This window comes from Melopsittacus undulatus, chromosome 17 (genome assembly GCF_012275295.1).
Source record: "Melopsittacus undulatus isolate bMelUnd1 chromosome 17, bMelUnd1.mat.Z, whole genome shotgun sequence".
NCBI classification, from domain to species: Eukaryota; Metazoa; Chordata; class Aves; order Psittaciformes; family Psittaculidae; genus Melopsittacus; species Melopsittacus undulatus.
The window spans coordinates 3258072-3281196 of NC_047543.1; the positions used below are offsets into that span (position 1 = coordinate 3258072).

Below are 23125 nucleotides of genomic sequence, written 5' to 3' on the forward strand. Positions count from 1 at the left end.
AAGGGATCGGTGTCCGCAGGGTTGAGCGCCGCCGGTCGCTGCGTGCAGCTTTCCTCGGGGTCAGCGCCGTGTGATAAGGTCGGTACCACCCCACCTCGCTGCATACGTGTTTAATAACGCTCTGATCCTGTATTTCATTAACAGAAACAGCTCAAGCGGCTCCATCCGTCTCCTTAGATTTAACTTGACATGTTGCTTTAAATGCCAAGTGATCAGGAAAAGCATCTTTCCCCTCGGTTTAAACATATGCGATGAGATGCGTGTGTTTGTCACACAGATTTCGGAGCCCTGCTCCGAGCCGGCTCCTGGTTCCTCTCGGCCGCCTGGGTACCACCATGCTTCCTCGCTGGGCAAAGCATCCCTTTGGAGCTTCCCCTAGAGCCGTGCCGAGGCTGCGGGAGCAGGAGAGACCCGCCGAGCCTGGGGACTACAGGCTGACTCCGTTGCTCGTGGGTATGGACCAGGGGGGTGACGTGATGGGGATGCAGGCACCAGGTGATGCTGGTCCCTCGGGGATGGTCCCAGCACCATTAAGGTGGGCTCTGCCCCCTGGGAGGTGATGGTGTGGGGCTGGGTTGGATGCTCAGTGGGGTGGGAGGAGGCAGCAGGGCTGCAGGCAGATGCTGCTGCCCTCCTTTTGCTTGACTAAACCTCACTGCCTGGACAGCTTCTGACTGGTGCTGGTGGAAGGGCTGGAGCTCTCCCTGTGATGTGCCCTGGTGGGGGTTAAGAAGTGCAAGAGAGCAAGAGGGTTTGCTCAGTGCCAACAGGAGGGATGGAATCTGCCTCTGGGGATGGTGCACCTCATCCTAATGTCACCTACAGCATCCCACTACAGGGTGGGATGTACTGGGGAATGCGGCGCCAGCCAGGCACTGTAGACTGTGCACTTCCGTGTCCTCATGCCCTGTGGAGAAGGGATGACGTGTCTCAGCAGCATCCCCATGCCATGTGCACATGGGGTCTCTCATTGGGCTGTCAGTGAAGCATTGTCGCATCTCACGCCATGATTTCAGATTGGGAGAGGCTTTCGATGTGGGTCTGAGCAGGTTGTTTTCAGCATTCCTGATTTTTAAGTAGCTGTGACTAACCATGCTGGCACAGCGGGCTGTGGCCACCCGCCTACATGCTACCTGGGCGCTTATAAATAGGGTCTGTTCTCCACACCCCATCAGGAGCCTTCCTGAGCCCCTCCATAACACCAAACCAGCTTCTTCCAGGCTCTCCCCCGCAGCCACCAGAGCTGGCATCACCCCATCTCCTGGCAGGAATCACTCAAAAAGGCAGCTCCCCCATAATTCCAGCCTGGAGGCTGCAGGAGCAGCACTCCGTGCTGTGGCTGGACCTGCTGAGCTCCGGGCTCTGCATCCAAGCACATCACAATGGCAGCAGGAGCCAAGTCTTTAGAAGAGTTGGGTCTTCCAGTGCCAAGGCAGAGATGGGCCAAGTGTTGTGCCAGGCTGAGCAGCCAGTGGTCCCCAATGTGCCAAGCTGGGAAAAATCCCCCTCCTGGGCACTTTCTCATGGAGCTGAGCTCTGTGGTGGCTCCAGGCTGGAGCACAAGGGCTGGAAAAGCCATGGGTTTGACTTGGATTCTTCCCTTAGTGATGATGGGTGGGGGGGTGATGGTTCTCTCCCTCAGCTCTGCCATGCTCTGTCAGATGAATTAGCTCCTGATACGGTGCAGCACGTTGAAGCTCCTGTCAGCAGCTCCCGTGGTCAGCATCCCTGTGCTGACGGCAGGAGATGAGAGGTGCTGATGAGCTGGCTTAGGGAATCGCATCCAGTGCACGTGGCACAAGGGGCAGGAGCATCACCTGCATCATTTCCCTGCACGGGAGGTGTCTCCCATCCTTTCACCTTCCTCTCCATCCACTTGTTGCATTTTGTCTCTGCCTTCGATCTCAGGCTCTCCGAGGTGAAGCTTTGCCTGTGTTCCCAAGCTGGTGCATCCCTTGAGCAGCAAACGGCCTCTTGGCTCTAACCTCACAGTTGCCTGTGGCCATGGGCCAGGCTGGAGGCTCCTGTTGCCAAATCCCCATTCCTGCTGCCTGACCACACTGCCCCTTCCTGTTTCTCCCATCATGGAAGCGGTTGTGTCAGCCTTGCTCTGTTTAGTGACTCCCTTCAGTGTCTCATTAGAGGGAACAATGGTTCTGTCAGGAACTTGTTTCTGATCGTGATGTGTGTTCCCTCCTCCTCTCTGCCAGCATCTCCTCAACCCCCTGCAGGCTCCACAACCTCCCCGTGCCTCTGCACTCTTGCTCTGCTTGCACAGAGGTGAGAGTAAGAAATGAATCCAAAGCTCTGCCTGTGAGCTCAGATGATGCCCTGTCTCCATCCTCTGTCCCTCCATCCTTCTGTCCCTCCATTCCTCCATCCCTCTGTCCCTCCATCCCTCTGTCCCTCCATCCCTCTGTCCCTCTGTCCCTCCATCCCTCTGTCCCTCCATCCGTCCATCCCTCTGTCCCTCCATCCGTCCATCCCTCTGTCCCTCCATCCCTCTGTCCCTCCATCCCTCTGTCCCTCCATTCCTCCATCCTTCTCTCCATCCCTCCCTCCATCCCTGGAGCTGCACCACATGCAGACATGCATCTTCCCTGCTCTCTGCCACACCAAGAGCTGGTTTTGGGGCCATTTTCTTCCAACTGGACCCAACTTCTGCTTGTAGAGGAAACCTTCATCCCTCCCCCTCTCCCACCTCCCTCCCTCTGCTCTGAGCTAAGAGGAATCATCGATTTGGTGTCTTGAAGTGATGCCTGATAGATTGGATTGATTTCCAGAGCCATTTGTCAGAGCAGCTCCAAGCAGGAGCACCCAGGACCCATGCTGTGACTTGGCTTTGCAGGAGCATGATGGGTACAGCTGTGCCTCTGGGGCTATTCCTGGACAGTGGCTCCATGCCTCAGTTTCCCTCTCCCATCTGGCTCCAAAGGGGATCCCCAGGCTCAGATCTGGCTGCTTCCATCCCAGCTGCCAGGCTGCACTGCCTCGAATCACTGCTGTCTGTATGTAGGAGACCAGACCACAATGTGGCTTGTGTCTGTGCTGGGAAGAGTCCGTCCCCTTCCATCCTCTCCTTTACTTGTCTCCTGCATCCCCAAGTGTTGGCATGTCCCCAGCCATCCCTGCCAGGGGCACATGGGCTCCTTTCTCCTCCCGTTCCCAGCAGGGATGCTCTCCATGCACAGAGGATGCTGCTGCCTTCGGCCTCCTGCCAACAGTCAAAGAGGAAGCTGATGGCAGGGCAAAGATCTGCCCTGCTTTCCCATCCTCCCTGTGTCCTCTGCCCATCTTATTTGCCTCTGCCCAAGCATGAGAAGCTCCTTGGGGATTGATGCTTCCCATTGCTGGGGTCTCCAGGAGGGCAAGGACATGTGGGGAGAAACTTCCACTTGGATGCTGCTCTTACTGCATGGTGATGGGGGCATTCCTGCCCATCGGCTGCCTTCAGAGCATCCCCTGATGCTGTGTACCAGGCCCATGATGCAGGTCAGGTCACATCTGTGCTTGGTGCTGTCCCCTCTGCTCCCTGAAGCACTCGGGTGAGGGTAGGGATGGTTCCCAGCTTGGACCTGGCAGGAGTTCCCAGGGAGATGTTGAGCCAAGGAGACAGGGTGAGGAAAAGGAAGGACAGGGGCTGGGTGATGCTTTTCAGGATGCTCGTGGTGTGTGCAGGCAGGGACAGGCAGGGAGGTGACAGGGACACCACAACGGGAGCTGCAGGATGAAGTGGACAAGGCTGGAGTTGCTTCTTGGGTGCCAGATCCCCCTTTTCCGGATGGCAGCATGGGGACCAGCCTGGCTCATGTACCTCATGTTAAAGGATGTGGGGATAGGGCTCTGATCCTGAGCCCAAAGTGAGCAGTCGGGCGTGCTGGTCCTGCTCTTGGCACTGCTGTCCATGGGATCTAGGAAGTGAACTCCTCTCCCGTCTCCATGTGCATGTGTGGGTGTCATAACACCCGGCGAGGTGGGAAGTAGCTGCTGCTTTTCACAGGCCTGGCCAGATGGGATTTCTCCTTCGGTTTGGGTTTTGACAATGACATGGGAATTTATCCGGTCTTTTCTCTGCTTCTAAAGTTAAAGGAGCTGCTTGTCAGGGCAGTGCAGTGGAGAGCTGCCAGCTGGATCATCCCATGCTCCAAGTGGGAAGCAACCAGGGGGCACCAGCCTTGCATGGCTTTGGACTGGCTCCTTGTCAGCAGCATCAGTAGGGCTGGCACTGGTGGGGTGCAGGCAGGATGCAGGCAGGATGCAGGCAGCATCCAGGGCACGTAGAGGCTGGGGACAGGCAGGTCTGCAGGGTCACATCCGGGCTGGCACCGTGTCCTGGCTGTGGGGCTGGTGGGATCAGCAGGGCCCTGGCTGGGAAGTTCCCAATGAAATGGTCAGCGGGTGGTGCTTTATTTTCCTTGGTTCCACTTGAATTTGGGAGTGAAAAGCACAGCAGGGAGCGGCTGAGCTGGGAGAGATCCTTTGGGATGGGGAGAGGAGATGGGAGAGCCCCCACCTCCCAGAGTGTGGGCATGGGGAGCTTTGCCCTGGGATGGATGTTAATGGTCCCTCATGGGTGGTCTTGGTGTTGCCTGGCTTTTCCCAGGCAGTTCGATGCTGGGTCTCCATCATCCCGGGAGCAAGAGGATGGCAGGGATGCTTCAGCTTTCACTCCTTGTACTGCTCACCCAGCACGGAGCGAGGGATGAGGAGAGTGTGCAGATGTCTTCAACACCCATGTGCTGGGATGAGCCATGGGTCTGTCCCACAACTGCCATTCCCATGGGATAGGGGCGCCCATAGGCACAGCTCAAACCAGGGATGTGTTCCTCTGCAGATTGATTTTAAAGGAGACCTGTCTCTGTAAAGCCCTGGTGATGGCTGGGTCGGTTTGGCTCAGGGTGGTGCTGTGTGTGGGGGACACTCATGTCCCCCCCCAGTGTGTCACTGCCTCGTTGCTGCTCCTGGGCACAGCTTCCAAAGGAGAGCACCAACACATGTGCAGCTCCAGTGCTTTTGGGCTGTGTTTGCTGGTCCCATTGCGGGAGTGAGATGGGGGCTAGGGACAGACCTTGCAGGGCACTTGACCATCCCAAAATGAGTGCAAACAGAGCTTGGCTGTGCCTGCATCAGGGATGCCTGGGCAGCAAATGGCTCTGAAGGTCCCTTTACCCCATCAGGTCCTAGTTTGGGTAAAGGTTCCCATTTCCGGGGTGCCCACTGAGTTCAGCTGTGCGGCACAACAGGACCTAAGTGTATCCAGATCCATGGATGCGCTTCCCAGTTGTGGCTCTGGTCCCCAGGGCCTGGCAGCAGCATGGCAGAGAAGGGGTTAGTTCTGAGCAGAGCTCTGGGTGCTGGGCAGCCTCCGTGGGTGCTGTGCAGGCAGTGGGCTGGCAGTGCAGCAGCCGCAGCCGCTGGGAGGAAGGCGAGAGCATCCCAGAGCATCGCAGAGCTCTTCCCTCTGCCTTAATGGCCGGGTGCGGGGGAACCGCATCGCTCCGGGGGGCTTCTATTCATTCACCTCCCTTTCTCTCGGAGCGGGCTCTCTCCTTGTCCTCGCCTCATCCCATTCTGTACAATTGCTTTCTCGGGCTGTGTTTCATGCTCCGGTAACTGCCGCTGCTTTCACGACCCGCTCGAGCTTCGCTGCTTCATGAAGATTTATGGAACTGCAGTAATAAACTGTGTTTGAAAGATCCTCTTCGTGATAAAGCCCTGCCAAGCTGCTGGAGGGGGGGATCAGAGAGGACCCTGCTGTTGTTCTTGCTCCTATGGGGCAGCACCCGCAGCCCAGGGCAGGGTTTTAGGGATCTTTCCCATCCCCGTCTCCTTTGAGGCAGCAGGGAGTTGGTGGAGAGCCGCTACTCGAGCTGCAAGAGCAATATCCAAAGCACCTCTGGTGCTGCTGCTTTCCTGGGATGCAGGCGATGGCCGCATCCTGCTAGCAGCCGGGGCTGTGGTCCCGGGACGGGTGACCCCTCTGCTGGCAGGTAAGGGAGATGGATGAATGAATCGGCAAAGGGAACCGCGCTCCCTTAACCTCCGGCTGCTCGGAGAGGGACTTGCCAGGATTTACCGTGGGATTTTGGTTGCTCTGGGAGCCCTGCGCTCGGCCAAGGAGTCGCCGCCTCCAGCCCCCGGAGCCCCGGGGGCTGCCTCAGTGGGGCCATCCAAGCAGTTTTCCAGCCGCCATGGAAGCTGTCCTGCTCCTGCGGGTAAGCGATGGGATGGTCTCTGTGCTGGGGACACCCTGCTTGGATGGGCTGGGGCAGTGCCGAGGGGGGACCCTGGGCAGGCTCCGGCCACCGGCTCTCCCACTCTGTTGACCTACTTGGAAGCAGCCCCTGGAAGCACTTTGCTGGCAGCGGGGCAGCCTGGGTGCGGGTACCACTGCTCCAGCATCCGTGCATGGGGTCTCTAGAGGGGGAAGAGAAACAACTTGGTGGGAGGATTTGTCCCTGTCCATGGCAGGGGTTTGGAAGCAGATGATCTCATGGTCCTTTCCAACCCTAACTATTCTGTGATTCTATTCTATACTTTCGGGTGGCAGGATGTAATTATCCCCTTGAGGTGAAGGCAGGAGGGATTAGGAGGGATGGAACCAGATGATTTCTAAGGTCCCTTTCAGCCCGAACCATTCTATAATCAATGTCCTTTCCCCATGCCCAGGGAAGCACAACCCTGCGAAGTTTAAAGTCTCTTTCCAAAGGAGCCCCTATATCCCAGCTGTTGGCTGTTACCAAATTGCCTCCTCCCACTCTGGGCTGGGATACCTAAAAGGGGAAAAGGTGGCCAGTGTGGGGACAGGTACACGTGTGTCTGTGGTGGCTTTTCCTCTTCTGAACTGAGTGGGGTTTATGGACCATGGGCTGCCTGATGATGGATGTGGGAGCGGATGCAGCACAGCCGGGAGGGGAAGAACCCCCAATGGCTTCCAGCTTTGCTCTGACCCCAGTGCAGATTGTTCAGGGCTTTTCAAATCACCCTTTTTAGCAGTCGGCAGAGGCAGAGCTGTCGCGTTCCACTCTTGGAGCATGTAATTAGGGAGCGGGGATCTGCATGCTGATGCATGGCTTGGCATCGGGAGCAGGAAGAGAAAGGTGGGAAGGAGCTGGGAATGATACCTCACCCCAGGGATGCTACACCCAGGGCTGGTGGAGGCACTGGGGAGGTGGCTGCAGGAAACCAGTGTTCAAGGCCAGGTTGGACACAGGGGCTTGGAGCAGCTGCTCCAGTGGAAAGTGTCCCTGCCCGTGGCTGGAGTTGGAGCTGGAGGAGCTTTAAGGTCCCTTCAACCCGAATCAGTCTGAGGTTCTATGATCTCGGGGTGTTTTGCATGGGGCAGATGTGCCAGCACGATGTGGTGATGCAGGGACCTGAGCAAAGTGATGAGGGAACAGGAGCTTCAGCTCTTGCTCACATTCCACATCCTGGGTAAGGGGACGATGGTCCCCTGGCTGAGGTCACATTTGATGATGGAGCTGTGGGGGACGGGAGCTGGACCAGTTGTGTTTTAGAAGAGGAAAGGGATGTTCAAGCTTTGGCAAGGGTAAGGATGTCCCCATGGCATTGCTGGGAGCGTGATGTCCCTGCCTGGCTCATTGCAAACCCCGTTGTATGACCTTGAGCAGAGGAGTTATGTCTGTAGCACACACTGGAGTCCTGTCCTACATTAAAAACACAATCAGTTGATATAAAGCTAATACGTGGTGCTGATAAATAATTAAGGGAAAAGGAAAAACCCGCTTATGATTTGCTTAACAGGAACTTGGGAATGAAGGGGGTGGGGTGGGGAGAAGGACAAGGAGAGAGATGAATAATGGATCAAGGTTAAATGGTGAGTGAAAAAGGAAAGCTGTAACGTGGTGAATCCCTGCAGTACACTTGCTGCGGGTTGCCAAACTAGTTAGAAGTGGTAAAGACAGCGCTGGGCACAGTGACAGTGTCCAGGACCAGCCCAGGGCTGTAGGACATGGGCTCTGGTGCCATCAGACCCTCACAAGTGGCTTCTTGGGTTGGGCAAGGGGCTTTGGGCTGTGGGGTGGCCCCATCCTGCAGCCAGGCAGGAGGTGCCAGGCGCTGGCAGCAGGCAGGGATTTCCAGGCATCCATCAGTGCTGGCGCTCGGCACAACTTCCCAGGAAACCCACAACGTGCAGCTCATGGATTATTAGCTAAGGGATGAGTCCCTTTCCCTGTGCTGCCTGCACCCTGCCTGCACTCACTGCCTGCTCTGCTGCTTGGGATGGGGGGAGCTGCTTGAGCGGGATGGGATAGGATGGAGCAGAGGGTCCCGTGGTGCTGCTGAGTTTGGTGCCCATGGGTGTTAAGAGCAAGATGGGGTCTGATGCTATGGGGGGGGGGCTCTAGCAGGTAGGTAGGCAGGTAGGACATGGGGGTTCTGCCTGCTCACATGGGCATCAGCACAGCACAGGATGGGCAGACACCAGCATCCCCTCACCCTGGCCCCGCTTTCCTTTTCTTTTTGGTTTGTCCATGTGTCCATGTCCCCCCGTCTGTCTGTGCTCTGGAACGGTGCCTGGCTCCTGTGTCTTGTCTGTGCTGTTTCAATGACCCAACACTGTTTTAGCCATGATTCAGTCTGAACATCGTGGTCTTGGTGGAATCCCAGCCCCTCCATCCCTCCTGCTCCCCCCCTGCCCCATCCATCTCCTGCCACCACCAGCCCCATGCCCCCTGCATCACAAGGGCATAAACCCTGCACCCACCAACCCATCCCACTGAGGGATGCTCCCGCTCCCATCCGGGCTCTGCTCACCTCTAGCTTAAGACCCCCTCCCCATATCTCAGCACCCCATAGCAGTGAGGCTGCCCCAGGGCTGATCCTGACCCTGCTCTGTTCTCCCCCTCCCTGTGCAGATCCCGAGAGGACGAGCACCCACATGATCTCGGCGGATGATGCCGAGTACCCACGGGAATACCGGACCCTGGGCAATGGCACCCGGCGCTTCTCCAATGTAGGGCTGGTGCACACCTCGGAGCGCCGGCACACTGTCATCGCTGCCCAGAGCCTGGAGGCCCTCACCGGCCTCCAGAAGTCGGAGATGGAGCGCAAGAGGGATGCATTCATGGACCACCTGAAGAACAAGTACCCACAGCATGCACTGGCGCTCCGGGGGCAGCAGGAACGTATGCGGGATCAGGTACGGGGCATCTTCTTGGGAGTGGAGGGGATGGGGACCACATCTCACCCTTCGGGGCTGGCTGGGGGAGAAGAGGCTCAATGGGGGCTTGGATGGTGCATGAAATGGGTGGCTGCTTGCAGTAGCCTGAGGGGGAGCATCCTCCAGGTCTGAGGAAGAGCATCCTCTATTCCTGGGGAGAAGCATCCTCCAGCCTTTTTGGGGAGCATCCCTCAGCCCTACTGAGGAGCACCTCCATCCCTCCCCAGGGCTGGAGGGCTCCCAGGCAGATTCATCCAGCCTTATGAGTGGATTCAATCCCACTGGCTGTCAGCAATAGTGGGGAGGAGATGGAGGTTTCTCCATGCAGAGGGGTGGGGGTGATGGCTGCAGACCCCAAACTCACCCAAAAAGGGGCAGCTGGACCCATGGGCTGGTGTTTGCAAACCCTGCTGCATGCCTGGCTCTCCTCTGTGCTATGAACCCCCCAAAATTGAAGATACTGGTGCAAACCCATGACATGAGCAGCAAAGAGACAGGATGGATGCTTTCTGAGCTGGGGGGTCAGTGCAGCTTCTGGGGCAGATATCTCCCCCTGGCTGCCCCACAAGGTGCTGTGGGGCTGGTGAGCTCAGGGGGCCTATGGGGCAGGATGAGGCAATGAGGAGCTGTTGCTCTACCCCAGCATGTGTGGCTGTGAAGTGTGGGATGCAGATGGGTGATGCATGCCAGGATTTGGCATCCACATCTTTTGGTTACCAGTTCCCCATGGAATCAATCCCACCCCAAGGACCTTTGGAGCAGGACGTGTCTGGGCACCCCTGCTGAAAGCAGCAGAGCCCAAGGGTTGAGTGGTCCCCATGGCTCGGGGTACACCCCTTGGCCAGGCAGCACCCCAGGGTGCTGGGGAGCCCATCCTGGTCTGGGTACCAGTGATGTGCCAGCGATGCTATTGGGGCAATGATAAATCCCCACCTAAACTGGCACTTCTATAAGGAGGCACAGGGGAGGGTGAGCATGGAGCTGCTGGAGGAAGTGCCTGGGAAGAAAAATCTTATATCATCTCCAACTAGACACCTCCCAACGGGATGCAGGCACTGAATCCCACAAAGAAACCGGCTTTGTAAGGAAAACCCTGCATGCCAAGGCATCGGCATCGCTGTCTCCTCTGTGTTGGGGTGCACTTGGGGGGGTCCCCACTTTGCAGCCCCTCTCCTTGCCCAAAGGAGGTCCACAACAGCTCATCATCCCCATTGTGGTGAAGGGCTGTTGGCTGGGGGTGGCTTGGCCGAGATGGAGAGGTGACATTTCCAACCAGAGTGACATTTCTCAGTAAATAACCAGAAATCTTTCCCCTGTTATTGCAACGATTTCAAGACTATTTTGTGTGGTTTTTAATATCAGCAGCTACAGAGGAAAAACTCAGCTCCTGTTGACTCAGGGTCTGAGCTCTGTGGGGTTTTATCAGGTGAAAGGAAAATGAGCTGGATTCTGGAATGATCTTGTATTCCTGGAGCCCCTTGCTCAGGGCTGTGGCTCCAGGTTGGCTCCATCCCCCTGCCCTGGGCATGATGCTAAGGGCTCAACTCCATCCATCAGCCCAGCTGCAAGCATCACCTCTTTGCAACCGATGGGGAAAGAAAACACCCAAATCCCATTCTTTTTCTCTACTTTTTTTTGTTTCCTTTCCTTTTTCCCTCATTTTCCCTGCGGGTGGCAAATAATAACAGGGAGAAAAATGCAACTAGAAAACACTGGAAACCCCAGGGGCCAACCTTTAAATGACATTGGGATGCAACACTCTGGGCCTTCCTATACCGTTTGAAGCTTGCTTTGCTATTCTAGGGGAGCCTGGCAGGTATTTCTGATCAGGCTTTGCTGTTTTGTTGGGGTTTTATGTGTAATTTCAACTGCGTTTGCCAAATCGGAGGTGAAGAGAAGCATTTCATGAATGTCAACATCCCTTTCAGCGCAGCGAAGCCTGCAGCAAAACGCCATCGTTCCCGTGCTGAGGAATTGGGAAGGGAAAGCAATATTAATTTTAATCATATGTATATATAACAGAGTAGGGGGGAAAGAAACACAGGGAAATCATTGTACCAACACCCAACAGACTGCTAGCAAAGCTGCGGAGAAGTCCAAGGAGGCAGCGAGCTTATTTAAAACCCAGATGGGAGAAGGCATTAAATGGGAACGTTAACAATAAAGAGAGGAATGGGAATTGGGATGAGGTGGCTGATGGAGCACGTTGGCTCCTGGGCTTTGAGGCTGCTTTGGGGGGAAATCCTACCCTGAGAAGGGGAAATCTAGAAGGAGAGGGATGGCATGGCTGGGATTCTTATCAGCGTGCTCTGGGATGCACGGTTTGGATGGGGCCACCCTGTGGTACCCGATGCTGAATACACATGTACCTATATGTCTATATACCTGTATATCTATATGCCCATATACCTATATATCTACATACCCACATACCTATATCTCTATCCCATATATCTATATATATATACATATACCTATATACTTATATACCTATATAACTATATACCTATATACCTATATAACTATATACCTACATCTCTATCTCATTATATTTATATATAGATATATATAAGGTTAATAACATCTAAAAAAATAGATGATGGTTCAAAGGGGTGACCCCATCACCCCTCCCTGCTTCCTACTAATGCCCACATTCCTATTGGATGTGCATTTGGGATGGGGCTCAGAGGGTATGTACCAACCAGGACAACATGGTTTTAATGCAGATAAGTGATAAATCCCAGAAAAGAAGGGATTACACCCCCTCCTTTGCCTGTAAGCAGGTAAAATACAGTTCAGCCCTGTCTGCTTGGGTGCCCTGCAGCTCCTAAGCTGCAGCGTGGGGTTAAATACTGCAGCGGAGCTGGAACAAAACCGTGCCTCATTTAGGGCTACAGGAAAATACATAAAAGCTTGGATTTAACTTGTCCAGCTCTGCTGCGGGAACAAAATAATAGGGAAAGGCTGGAGCTGAGTGGGAACGTGTTGGTGGCTGCCTGACAGCAGCAGATCTGCAGCTGCACAGAGCAAATCCGACTTTGGAATCGATAAATACCAACCAGTGCAGATGGATGTGCCCACAGAGTCAGGCCCTTGCTCTGTCCTCCCTCACCAGCGCAGACAGGGATGCAATGGGGATGCAGGCAGGATGCAATGTGGATGCAGGCAGGGTGCAACAGGCTGGGGAGATGCTGCATTGCTGCAGCTGGCTCCGTGCCTCAGTTTCCCTGATGGAAGCATGTGTCTTGGCTGCTTCCCCGGTCCATAGGAAGGGAGAACTCACAGAGATCTCAGGATCCCAGGACTCGGGGGGGTTGATGAGGCTGTGTCAGTCGCATTCGGGCAGCCTGTACTACAGCAGTGCTTTATGGGGTGTGTGAATGGACGCATGCACCACGCTGCCGGTGTCCAGGCCTCCAGCACCTACCCCTGCAGTCCCAATTCCCCCCAGCACTTACCTTTGCCCATTGCACTCCATTACACCCCAGCAGCCATCCCTGTCCCATTGCACCCCATCGCACCACCCACTCCATTGCATCCCCTGTACCCTAGCACCCATCCCTGCCCCATTGCACCCCATTGCACCCCATTGCACCCCATCACCCGCCCTGCCCCAATGCATCCCTATAGTACCCCATCGCGCCCCATTGTACCCCCCCATCACACCCCATCACCCTGCCCCGCCCCTTTACCCCCTCCGGGCCCCGCCCCCTCCGGGAGCGCGCGCGCGCGCCCCCTCCTGGCGGCCCGGCGCTGCCGCAGGGGGCGGCAGGTGGAGTCGCGGTTGCCATGGTGACCGCGCCCCCTATCAGGGCGGGCGCGCGGGGCCGGCGGCGGCCGCAGCGGCGGGAGGTGGTGGCTCCGCTCGGAACCGCCCGCCCTCCCCTCAACACCACCCCCCCCCCCCGCCCCTCCGAGCGGAGCCGAGCAGACCCGAGCAGACCCGAGCGGAGCCGAGCAGACCCGAGCGGGGCCGAGCGCGCCCCGCCGGCGCTGCGGATCTCACCTGCCGCAGGTACCGGGGCCAGCGGGGCGGGCGCGCCGCATCCCTCCTGCATCCCGGGGTCCGCCTCCCCGCACACTCCCCTTGCCCAGGTACCCGGGGTCGTTCCCACCCATCCCGGCACCCCCTTCCCGAACGTCCCCTTCCATCATCCCGGTGTTCCCCTCTCCCATTCCCACCACCAACGGGTGCTCCCGGTCGTGCCCTTCCCTCAGTCTCCCCTGTTTTTCCAGCCCCTCCGCCCCCCCCTCCAGCCCCTCTCCCTTTCCCCCAGTTCACCCCATTTGCCCTTCGCGGGGTTCCACAGCATGGAGCCAGTGGCAGTTTGTGGGTTCCATCGTCCCTGCATTACCCTTCGGTGCAGCAGCTGGTGGGGGGGGGGCCTCACCCTGCTCCTCCCGGTGCACGTGGAGCCATGCAAAGCCCCCCGTGGTGCCCGTGCCAAGCCCACTGCGCAGTCCCCGTCTTCCCAGGGCACCCCTGCATTGTCACCCTTGTCTCTGTCCTTCTGCAGGGGACACCGGTCCCCTCTGCCCTTCTCGGGCTGGGGGGGGGGGGGGGCAGACGGAGAGGGGCAGATGGTGGCCTGGGCATGCAGCATCCCTGCGCCGTGTGGGATCTTGTCTCACCTCCAGCTCACTTGGCCGAGCATCCTTCCCGTGGGGGTCCTGCCAGCACCATGAGGACCCACCCGGGTTTGAGCCCACCCCGGCCCTTGGCTTAACAGCATGTCCCTGCAATCCCCATGGTGTGAGGGTGGCATTGTCTTGTTCTCATGGAGTGCCTGAAGGCGCTGGGGGTCCCCCCCCATAGGCACGGGGTACCTGGGCCCTCTGCTTTTGCCAAACCAGTGGTGATGGTAGCTTGTGAATGATGCCCAAAGTGAACCGGTTGGTGGGAGCTCTCTGGGGCGGTGGGAGCGAGAAGCAGGGCCCTTCGTTGTGCTTCCCAGGGTCTCATCTTGGTCTCCAGAGGTGGAGCGTGTTGTGAACCATCACAAAGTGCTGTAATGGTGGAGGAGAGCGTGTGTGCCTGTCAGGAGTAACATGAAGGAGCGTGTGTGTGTGTCCCTGTGAGCAGCCAGAGCTGTCTCTTATTTGATTCTCTTATTTCTCCCCTCCTGGGAACGATTCTGGGCTGATTAAAAGAGACCTGATCCACGGTCTGGCTGGGAATCAGGTTCTCAGGAGCTGGGAGTCAGTCAAAGGTCCAGGGGTCACCCCACTTCCTGAGAAGTGGATAATAAATACGGCCGTGTTGATAACAGCAACGGCAGCCCTGGGGAGGGAATTCATGAGCCTGTGGTGTAGTCCAGCAAGGACATATCCATTGGACACCCACCAGGAATCAGATCTGACTCCATCCCGGCAGCAGGTGGGACGCGCCTGGTGCACTTCCCTGGCTGCACTTGGGTTCCCAGTGCTCCCAGTTCCTCACTGTGGTTCCCAGGAGCACAGTGCCAGTGCTGCTGCCCGTGTGTACTCCAGCCTTTCCGGCACACACGGATGCGGGGATGTGGCCATGTGCATCCATCCCTGCCCCTCCACTTAGTTTCCTGCTGGTCTTAACCCAAATGTGCCTCCTTCTCCAGAGGATCTGTCCTTCCTTGTTCTTGTCATAGAGTTTCTTAGGGATTTGTTATCAGGGAAGAGCTTCCTTGGCTTGGAGGCACCTGACAGAGGGTGGAGGTCACCCCAAAGCACTTGGAGGGGTCCAGACCCTGGTGCTGTTCCTGGCTGAGTGCAGTGGGGATGGATGGATGCTCGCTGCCTGCTCACTGCCAGGTTTACCTTGCACGTCCCTATTGTGCTGGTCCACCTACGCCGTGCCGTTGCCATAGCTACTCTGCAATCTGATCTGCCCAACTTCTGCCTGCTTCCCCTGCTTTCCCCCCAAAACCTTTGGCCCTGCACCTTGGCTGTTCTTCCCATGCCCCAGCAGCGGGATGGAGGTTGGAGGAGATCCTGGTCCCTGTGCTGGGGTGCATGGCTGCTTCCTGCTCTGGCTGCTGCAGCGTATGGGCAGTGATGGCACAGAGACCTTGACCTTGGAGGCCACAGAAGGGGGATTCTGAACACCCAAACATGGATGATCCCCAGCAGAGCTACTTGGGGGTGCACTGCTGGGAGCAGGCTTTGTTGATTTGCTTTGTATTGGCATTGAGAAAGGAAGGGTCAGGCGCATAAATCTATGGACATTCAAAAGTGCTTGTGCTCTAATATCACCTGGGTGTTGTAGGTTAAGGCCATAGTCACTAATGGAGACCTGATGAACCTCTCTTGGACAGCAGGCTGGGGTGTGTGTGCAGATGAGGGATGGTGCAGGGTGCCAGGGGTCTGTTGGTGATACCTGCCAGTGGCTCAGTGTCACAAACCATCTTTGGGCTGGGGACTGGAGAGAGGTGTCATAAACCCCAGGTCTCTGCCTGAATCTGCCTGAAAAAGGAGAAGCAAAGCAAGCATCTTGGTACTCTTTGCACGGTGGTGTCTGGGGTGGGTGACTCCCTGAAGCCGCTCAGGAGCCCAGGTCTGATGGGAACCATCCCCATCCCACCTTATCTCTCTCCTGTGTACTGAGATGCTCAGGTTTGAGAGGTCCTCCTGCAATAATTGTGAGGCCTCTGATGACAGTATCTGCAGTGCACAGCGCCAGGGTCGCTCTTCACTCTATCAGGTTCCTGTTTGCATTTGACTCTTTATCTTGTCATTTTGCTATTTCCACTTTCATTCAGTTTCTCTTGTGCTGAGAAGCATTAAAAAAAAACCAACCAAAAACCCAATTTTAATAAGGTGAAAGCAGATTAAATTCCCTTTACTGCTATTTTTCAAGGAGAGTTTTGTTTGTCAAGACATTGTGCCTGAGGGGGACTCCATCAGAAACTGCAACTCCTGAAAACGGGTGGATTAAGAAGCCTCTGTCCCTCCCTTTGGTGGAGCACACTGGAGCTGCTGCCTGGTTTAGAGGGATGCATTCAGTGCTGCCTTGTTAATCACTAACAGATCTGTGTTCTAATTGCTAACCTGGGGAAGTCTGCCTTGGTCAAGGCAGTGACTCACTTGGATTTCCTCCATTTACCTCCTTTCTTCTCCTGGGATAATCTCATAAAGCCTATAAAGAATATGACTGCTGAACTCCACCATGTTCTTCAATACATCCCCCACCTCTGGTTTTCCTCTCTTCTGCAGCACTCATGCAGGTGCATCTCTCCAAGCATTCATGTGCGCATAGGTTTCCTCATGGCCATGGGTTCACAGGAGCATCTCAAGCCCCATTTTACTCTTGGTCCAGCTTTAAACGTGTGCTGTGCACACATGTGCCCGTCTGTGCTTTTAGGGGGGCCCCAGTCCTCATTAGTCCATCATTTTGCAGCATCATGGACATGACTTTCATCGCAATTATCATCTCAGCCTTTGTAATTCTCCATACCTTCTGCACAGCCCTGCTGCAAGCGAGCTGCCTGGTTTATTGCTTGTAACAAGGCTGTCGCTTCAAATCCTCTCTCAGACCATTATCTCCCTTTGATGCTTTTGAAGAGCCAGCGATATGTTAATTCTACCTTGGCCTTCTCCTTTCTGTACAAACCCTCCCTTGCCAGCCTGGCTGGCTGCAGGGATGCTTGCAGGGGAGCTGGGGCTGTCCCTGCTCTGTCCCCTGCCTTTTGGGTGAGCTGCATTTAAGGCTGGGACTGTCTCCTGTCACTGTACCTGTGCTGGGGGAACATGTCCTCTTTGCTTTGAGTGATTTGGGGTGGATGAAGGACAGGCTGGTGCGGCAGCAAAGCCTGCAAGGACAGATGGAGACCTGAAAGGTGGTGTCCATCTCCTGCTTGGCCCTGGTAGACAGCACCAGATTGTAGGTCTTGGACAACCCTGCCGCTTGGCAGGGAGCAGGCAGAGCAGGCAGCACATCCCCTACCTCTCACCCAGCCCATACCCAGCTCCTTTGCTTAGGGGTCCCGCATCGCTCATGAGGATGCTAGCAAAGGGGCTGGATCCAGGGATCTGGGAGAGTCTTTGTGCCAGGGCATCCTGGTGTTGTGCTTCAGGTCATGCAAACCAGCCCGAATTGCTTCCAGAATATTCTTGATTCCATTCCACAGCACTTGGGGTTCAGACAAGCTCATCACCGGTTTGATGGGGAGTGGTTGTGTGCGGTGGGGATGTAATTTATGGACTTTGTGATAAGCCTGTCCAGTCATCCTAAAATAATAAATAAAATACATACCAAGGGCTGGCAGGAGATAGGATCAGTAATATCAGGGTCTGAGGAAAATTACTGAGCCTCTTCAACAGCAAAGGGAAGAGTAGGGAGGAAAAAACCCAAACTTGCACAAGGACAAACTCAAGAGCATCCTCTCCTGCCACAGACTGAGTTTGGGCCCTTTGGGGACTGGGACAGACTGGTATTGACCACTCTTCCCAGCAGCACCTGGCCAATATATGTGTTGAGGCCCATTGCAGCCATTCAAAGCAGAGAGGACCTGGGGGGGATGAGCATCCCCCCAGTCCATGTTTTCAGGGACCAGGCATGGTCCATGTTGCCCTCCTGCGTAGTGGGGTTCTCTTGCTTCCCTCCTTGTCTGGGTGTACTGGTGGGGAGAATTGGATGCCAGAGAGGGTGAGTGTGGCAATGGAAAGGGATGAAGGCTTCTCTCCTGGCTGTGATTTAATAAGAGTCTCTCATGCAGCATTTCCTGGGAGGCAGCATCCAAGCCTGGCCCTGGGGAGTTTGGCTGCATGCAGCTGAGCAGCAGCACAGCCACAAAACTGCTGCCCTGTGCAGCTTAGCTGGAGCTGTTTCCCCATCAAGGCACAGCGTGTCAGAGCCTTCAGGAGCTGATGCAATGCTGCTCACCTCCCCAAGACAGTGAGCTCCGAGGAGGAACGTGCTGAGGGTGTGAGCTTCTACCCAGGGTCAGATGCTTTGGCTCAGCACAGTTTGGGATCTGCTCCTGGGCATGGTCCGGCAGGTACCAATGCTACCAGTGGGCCTTGTGTCCTGCATCTCACCCCGGGATGCAAAGAGCTGCTGGTGCAGCGGGTGTGTTAATTGTAGATGTGATGGATGGAGTCATTTAGGACCAAAAGGCATCCTGAGGCGGTTTCTTACTTCCAAGTTCCTGGTGTTTTGGAAGAGCTTTATGTGCCCAGGATAGGTTTGGATCCTGCTGGTTGTTATCTAATGGTGCCTGGTAATCACAGCTCTGGGCTTCTATTTCTGGTTCTGCCTCTGAGTCACGATGTGCCCTTGGAAAAGACCTTTGTGCCTTGAGGCTCGTCCGCATGAAAACACTGCAGTTGTTTGACTTCAAACACTTTTCAAACAGTTTTGGTTTGGTGGAGGCAAAACTTTGGCTCTATGGATGTCTTGTGGAATATTAACGTGAACTGCACCTTGAATGCAGTTCACATGAATAAGAGCATCCTGCTGATGCTCGAGATGAGCCTAACAAGTGGATTGGTGTTTATATACATAGGCTAGACCTGTATTTACCTTGTCAGCAGAAGGGTTAATTCCCCAGCAGCAAGTCCTTGGATAAACACTCTGTGATGGTCTTGGCAGGCACCAGGGCATTGCTGGGACTGGTGGGGAGAGGGAGCTGGGGGGGGGGGTTACTTTCCATTTAAGATAATAATCCAAAATAACAAAGCAGGTTTGCAGCTGTAGTGACTGTGGTGGAGAAATAACCTCTGTATAAAAGCGAGGTGATAGGAGGGTGTGAGAGGGGAGGAAAGAGCAGCCGAGAACTTTGATCCCAATAAAAAGAGCGCTGGGACAAAAGCTGCTTTGTCCCCGTTTCTTCCACCCTACCCATTATCTGCTCATGTCGGTGCTGTCAGAAACGCTTCCCCTTCCAGCAAGGTGGATCCTCACCAGGTCTAACTTCCCTCCTGGGGGGTATTCCTCAAGCCCTGTCTTATGGTGCTGTGGGAGCTGGGATTGGGCTGCGCAGCACAGGGGCATCATCTCCAGGGTGGGATGAAGCTGCTTGTGCTGCTGCTGTGCCAAGTGCATGCCCTCCTCTGAAGCGCATCCCTGCTTTGCCTGCATCTCTCCTGTCCCCATCCTGTCCCCACATTGTCCACTGGGCTCCATCCTGGCTGTGTGAGCCCAGGGCTGCCCTGGGAGGGGGTCCCCAGGCTCTAACTCATACACGGGTATTGCCATGAGCCGCAGCTCAGAGCATCCTCAGCACTTAGAATCATAGAATAGAATCATAGAATCAACTAGGTTGGAAAAGACCTTCAAGATCATCAAGTCCAGCCATCAGATTTGGTGATCTTAAAGGTCTTTTCCAACCTCCTTGGTTCTCTGATCCTATTCTATCCCCTAAGCCACAGCGGGTGGCTGGGGAGAAGGAAGCTCCCAGGCTCTGCAGCGTGCTGGGCTGTAAGTGATGCCAGCTCCTGTCACTCGCTGTAGCACATTGACTTGACACCAGTGGAAACACTGTGAAGAAGCAACAGAGGGAGGTGGCCAGGGCAGGGAAGGGGGATTGGAAGATCCCTCTATAAATGAACATCATCCTGGCTTCCCAGGGCAGCAGCCTGAGCAACGCTTGGGACATGGGCACACCAGTGACTCCAGTAGTGATGCTGGGCTGCCATCCCACTCCCTGCTTTGCTTCACTTCCCTTCATTTGCACCCCGGTTTGCATTCAGTGCCTGTCACCATCCCTGCCTGCTTGCATGATCCTGCTCCCCCTTCACCAGCCCTTAGCAGCATGAAACTTAAGGAACCCGTTGGGAGGGGACTTGAAGCAGAAACGAGAGCGGGTTTAATGTCGCAGTTTAAAGTCAACAATTCTCAGAAGGAAACCCAAAGTCAAAGTGGAATCTTAATGTTCTTTTTGTTTTGTTTTGTTTTCTTTTGTTTTCTTATTTGGTTTTTTTCATTAGCAACCCAACTACTGGAGCTTTAAGGTCAGTATTCCTGATTTTCCATGCTTCTCTTTGAAATGCATGCACTTTTCCATCCTTGCCTCCTCTCCCTGTGTAGGGGGGGGTGGGAGCTCGGGTGCTTTGTTAAGGAATTCTGTGCCAAAGTAGTTTGTCCTCAGCTCAGCAGCAATTTAAGCTCATGAGAAGGATCTGTAGGCTTCTGGGGCAAGCTGTGGTGTAGATACAAAGCTGTTCTCTGAGAGGGGTGATGTGTGTCCTGCCCTCCTTTAGCCCACTACCACCCCATGGTCAAATCCTGCTGCTTTGGAGTTCTTTGATGGCAGAAGAAACCTTCATGCTGGGAAAAGGACAGGCTGGTGGTGCTGAGAGCTGTGGGAGGGGAAGGGGCAGCTCTGTCCTGCGTTGGCCATCACATCTCTGCCTCCATCCTCTGCTCTGTTGTTTGGGTGTTACGGTACCAGCCTGTTCATCAGGAGGCTGCAGGAGAAGCAGAATAGAGAAATCCCAGCCTGGTTTGTGTTGAAGGAACCTTAAAGCTCAGTCAGTTCCAACCCCTTCCACTGGAGCAGCTGCTCCAAGCCCCTGTGTCCAACCTGGCCTTGAGCACTGCCAGGGATGGGGCAGCCACAGCTTCTCTGGGCACCCTGTGCCAGCGCCTAAGCACCCTCACAGGGAACAGCTTCTGCCTCAGAGCTCAGCTCAGTCTCCCCTCTCTTGGGCAGGCTCAAGCCATTCCCCTTGGCCTGTCCCTACATCCCTTGTCCCAAGCCCCTCTCCAGGTTTCCTGCAGCCCCTTTAGGCACTGGAGCTGCTCTCAGGTCTCCCCTTCAGGAGCCTTCTCTTGTCCAGGCTGCCCCAGCATTTCCTTTACTGCACTGGGATCTCCGTGCTTAAACCCACCTCTCCCAGGCTACCCAAAGGGGACCATGGCAGGAGCCTCCTGGCAGCAGCAAGGGTCTGATTCCTGCCAGCACCTTGCAAACAGTTACCCCATTGTCTGGCAGGGTGAATGCGCCATCATCCCCTTGCCCTTCCTCCCTCCTGCTCGCCCAGGGATGCGGTGGCAGCACTTCAAGGCCAGGCATGTTGCTGGATGACCTTGGCGCGTTATCCCTGGTGGGTTTGCTTTTCCAGTGTGGAAAAAAACAGGCTTTTGGATGGCAGAAGCGAGCGGAGGAGCTGTAAAATGCAGAATATGTGCACTTGCTCCGAGTTTTCATTCCCGAAGGACTTGCGGTGTCAAAAGGGTGTGAGCAGCAGCTCCCCGAATGTTCAGCTGTCTGAGTTCTCACTGACCACGTGCTCCGGGCGACATTCCTGACGCTGGGAATGGGGGAAGGTGCCAAAGCCTTAATTTTGTTTGATTTTTCTCTTTCTTTTCATAAGTAAGGAGTAAAATGGGGACAAACTTTAGGGCTTCACGCACCCCAGTGGGGTCCTCTTGGGCAGCAGCCATAGGGGTTTGCATCCACAGAGACTGGGATCTGTTTTCTCCCCCAAGTTTGGAAGTGCTTTGCATTGCAAGGGGAGCATCCTCCCTGGATGTGTCCGTGGTGGGAATGTGTTATGGGATAAATCACAGCAGAGGGAGGCTGGCAGCTGCCTGACCCCATAACAAGTGGGGCATGAGGCAGAGGCAGCTGAGGATGCTTGTCATGGGGAGAGCCCTGCGGGGATGCTGAGCCCACAAGCAGGTGCTGGGGGCTTCCTTGAGGCCACTGCAGCCATCTGCATCCCCTGGGGTCTTGTGGAGCTGCAGGCTTGGCCTTCAAATGGGAAGCTGCAATCTCAGATAAGAAAGCTTTAGGTTCCCTATCTGTGCCACCCATCACTGCTGGGGATGCAAACTCAGCCCTTCTCCATCCCTTCTCCAAAGAGGGGGGCTGCAGCCAGAGCTCCAGCTGATGGGGATGGAGAGGATTGGATGGTGGGAAGGACTGTGCCAAATTCCTAGGGACACCCAGGGACGTGGCTGATGGATTCCCAGGGCAGGACCTGCTCTCCTCCTGCCCTGGCATCCCCATCTGCAATAGCAGGTGCTGATGGGGATTTGGGGCTCTTTTGGGGCTCTCCAGGTGTGTGATTTGGGGAAGAGGGGGCTCTGCATTGCTGTGTTTGTCTGTTGTGGTTGCCTGAGGATGAGCAGATGCTCTTGTGTCAGTGCTGTTGTTGCACAGGGGGTCCAAGCAACTGCCTGGTCCCCAGCCCTTTCCATCCTCTGCATCCCCTCGTGTCAGCAGGTCCTGCCCCAGCATCTGCCCTGCTCCATCCTCCTGCCCCAGCGCATCCATAGGGTTTCTGCACTTGCCTCTAGATGGAGCCAGCCCTGCTCAGCTCATGGATGTCCCTTCCCCTCGCATGGAGCCATTGATCCTGCTGCTCCATGGCCATTGTCACCCTGCTGCTGGTCCCTGAGTCCCCAGGCAGATGCCCAAGTCCCTCGGTCAGGACAATCTGGTACCCATTCGCCTTCCCATCACCTAAACCACATCCAGCCCCCATCCCTGCCAGTTTGGGGTTGTTCAAAACCATGTTCTGGGTGCCAGCACCTCCAGGGCAGGAGCATCTCAGCCCTGTGGGCTTGGGGGCTCCAAGGACTCATCCTGCATCCAGGGATGCAGCAAAGAGAGCCAAGTACCGAGGGCTGGGGGCTCCTGCTGTGCTAACACAGGGGTGGGCTGGCTCCTTGCTGTCATTTATGGGCTGGAGGAGGGATGGAAAGAGCAGAAGGCAGAGTCTTGGAATGGCTCCTTTGGTGCCAGGGCTTTAAAAGAACATAAAAGGGACTAAAGTGAAAGGTAGTGGGGAAAAGAATGGCTGGGATGTGGAAAAAGGGAAAGCAGGATGTGGGACACAGGACACCTCTGTGGGGGACCCACAATGTGCTGTCCCTGCCCAGCTCCTGCTCCAGCAGCACTCAGTGGCTTGGCCAGGGCATGGGGCCTCCCAGGAATGCCATGTTTCCTTAGTGGGAAGCCATTTCCATCCCACAGTAGGCTGGGATTCGAGGCGTTTCCCGACCTGGTATTACAGGCA

At 55.7% G+C, this 23125-nt stretch overlaps 1 protein-coding gene across 1 annotated transcript in view; it reads left to right on the top strand.

The window, feature by feature from the left end:
- Nucleotides 1-335: 335 nt before the first annotated feature.
- Nucleotides 336-23125, top strand: part of SRCIN1 (SRC kinase signaling inhibitor 1) — a 44581-nt gene continuing 21791 nt past the window's right edge. The window contains exons 1-3 of the mRNA XM_034070308.1: nucleotides 336-453; nucleotides 8880-9163; nucleotides 20087-20110. Coding sequence (XP_033926199.1) covers nucleotides 336-453; nucleotides 8880-9163; nucleotides 20087-20110 — 426 coding nt within the window. The remainder of the gene's footprint in view (nucleotides 454-8879; nucleotides 9164-20086; nucleotides 20111-23125) is intronic.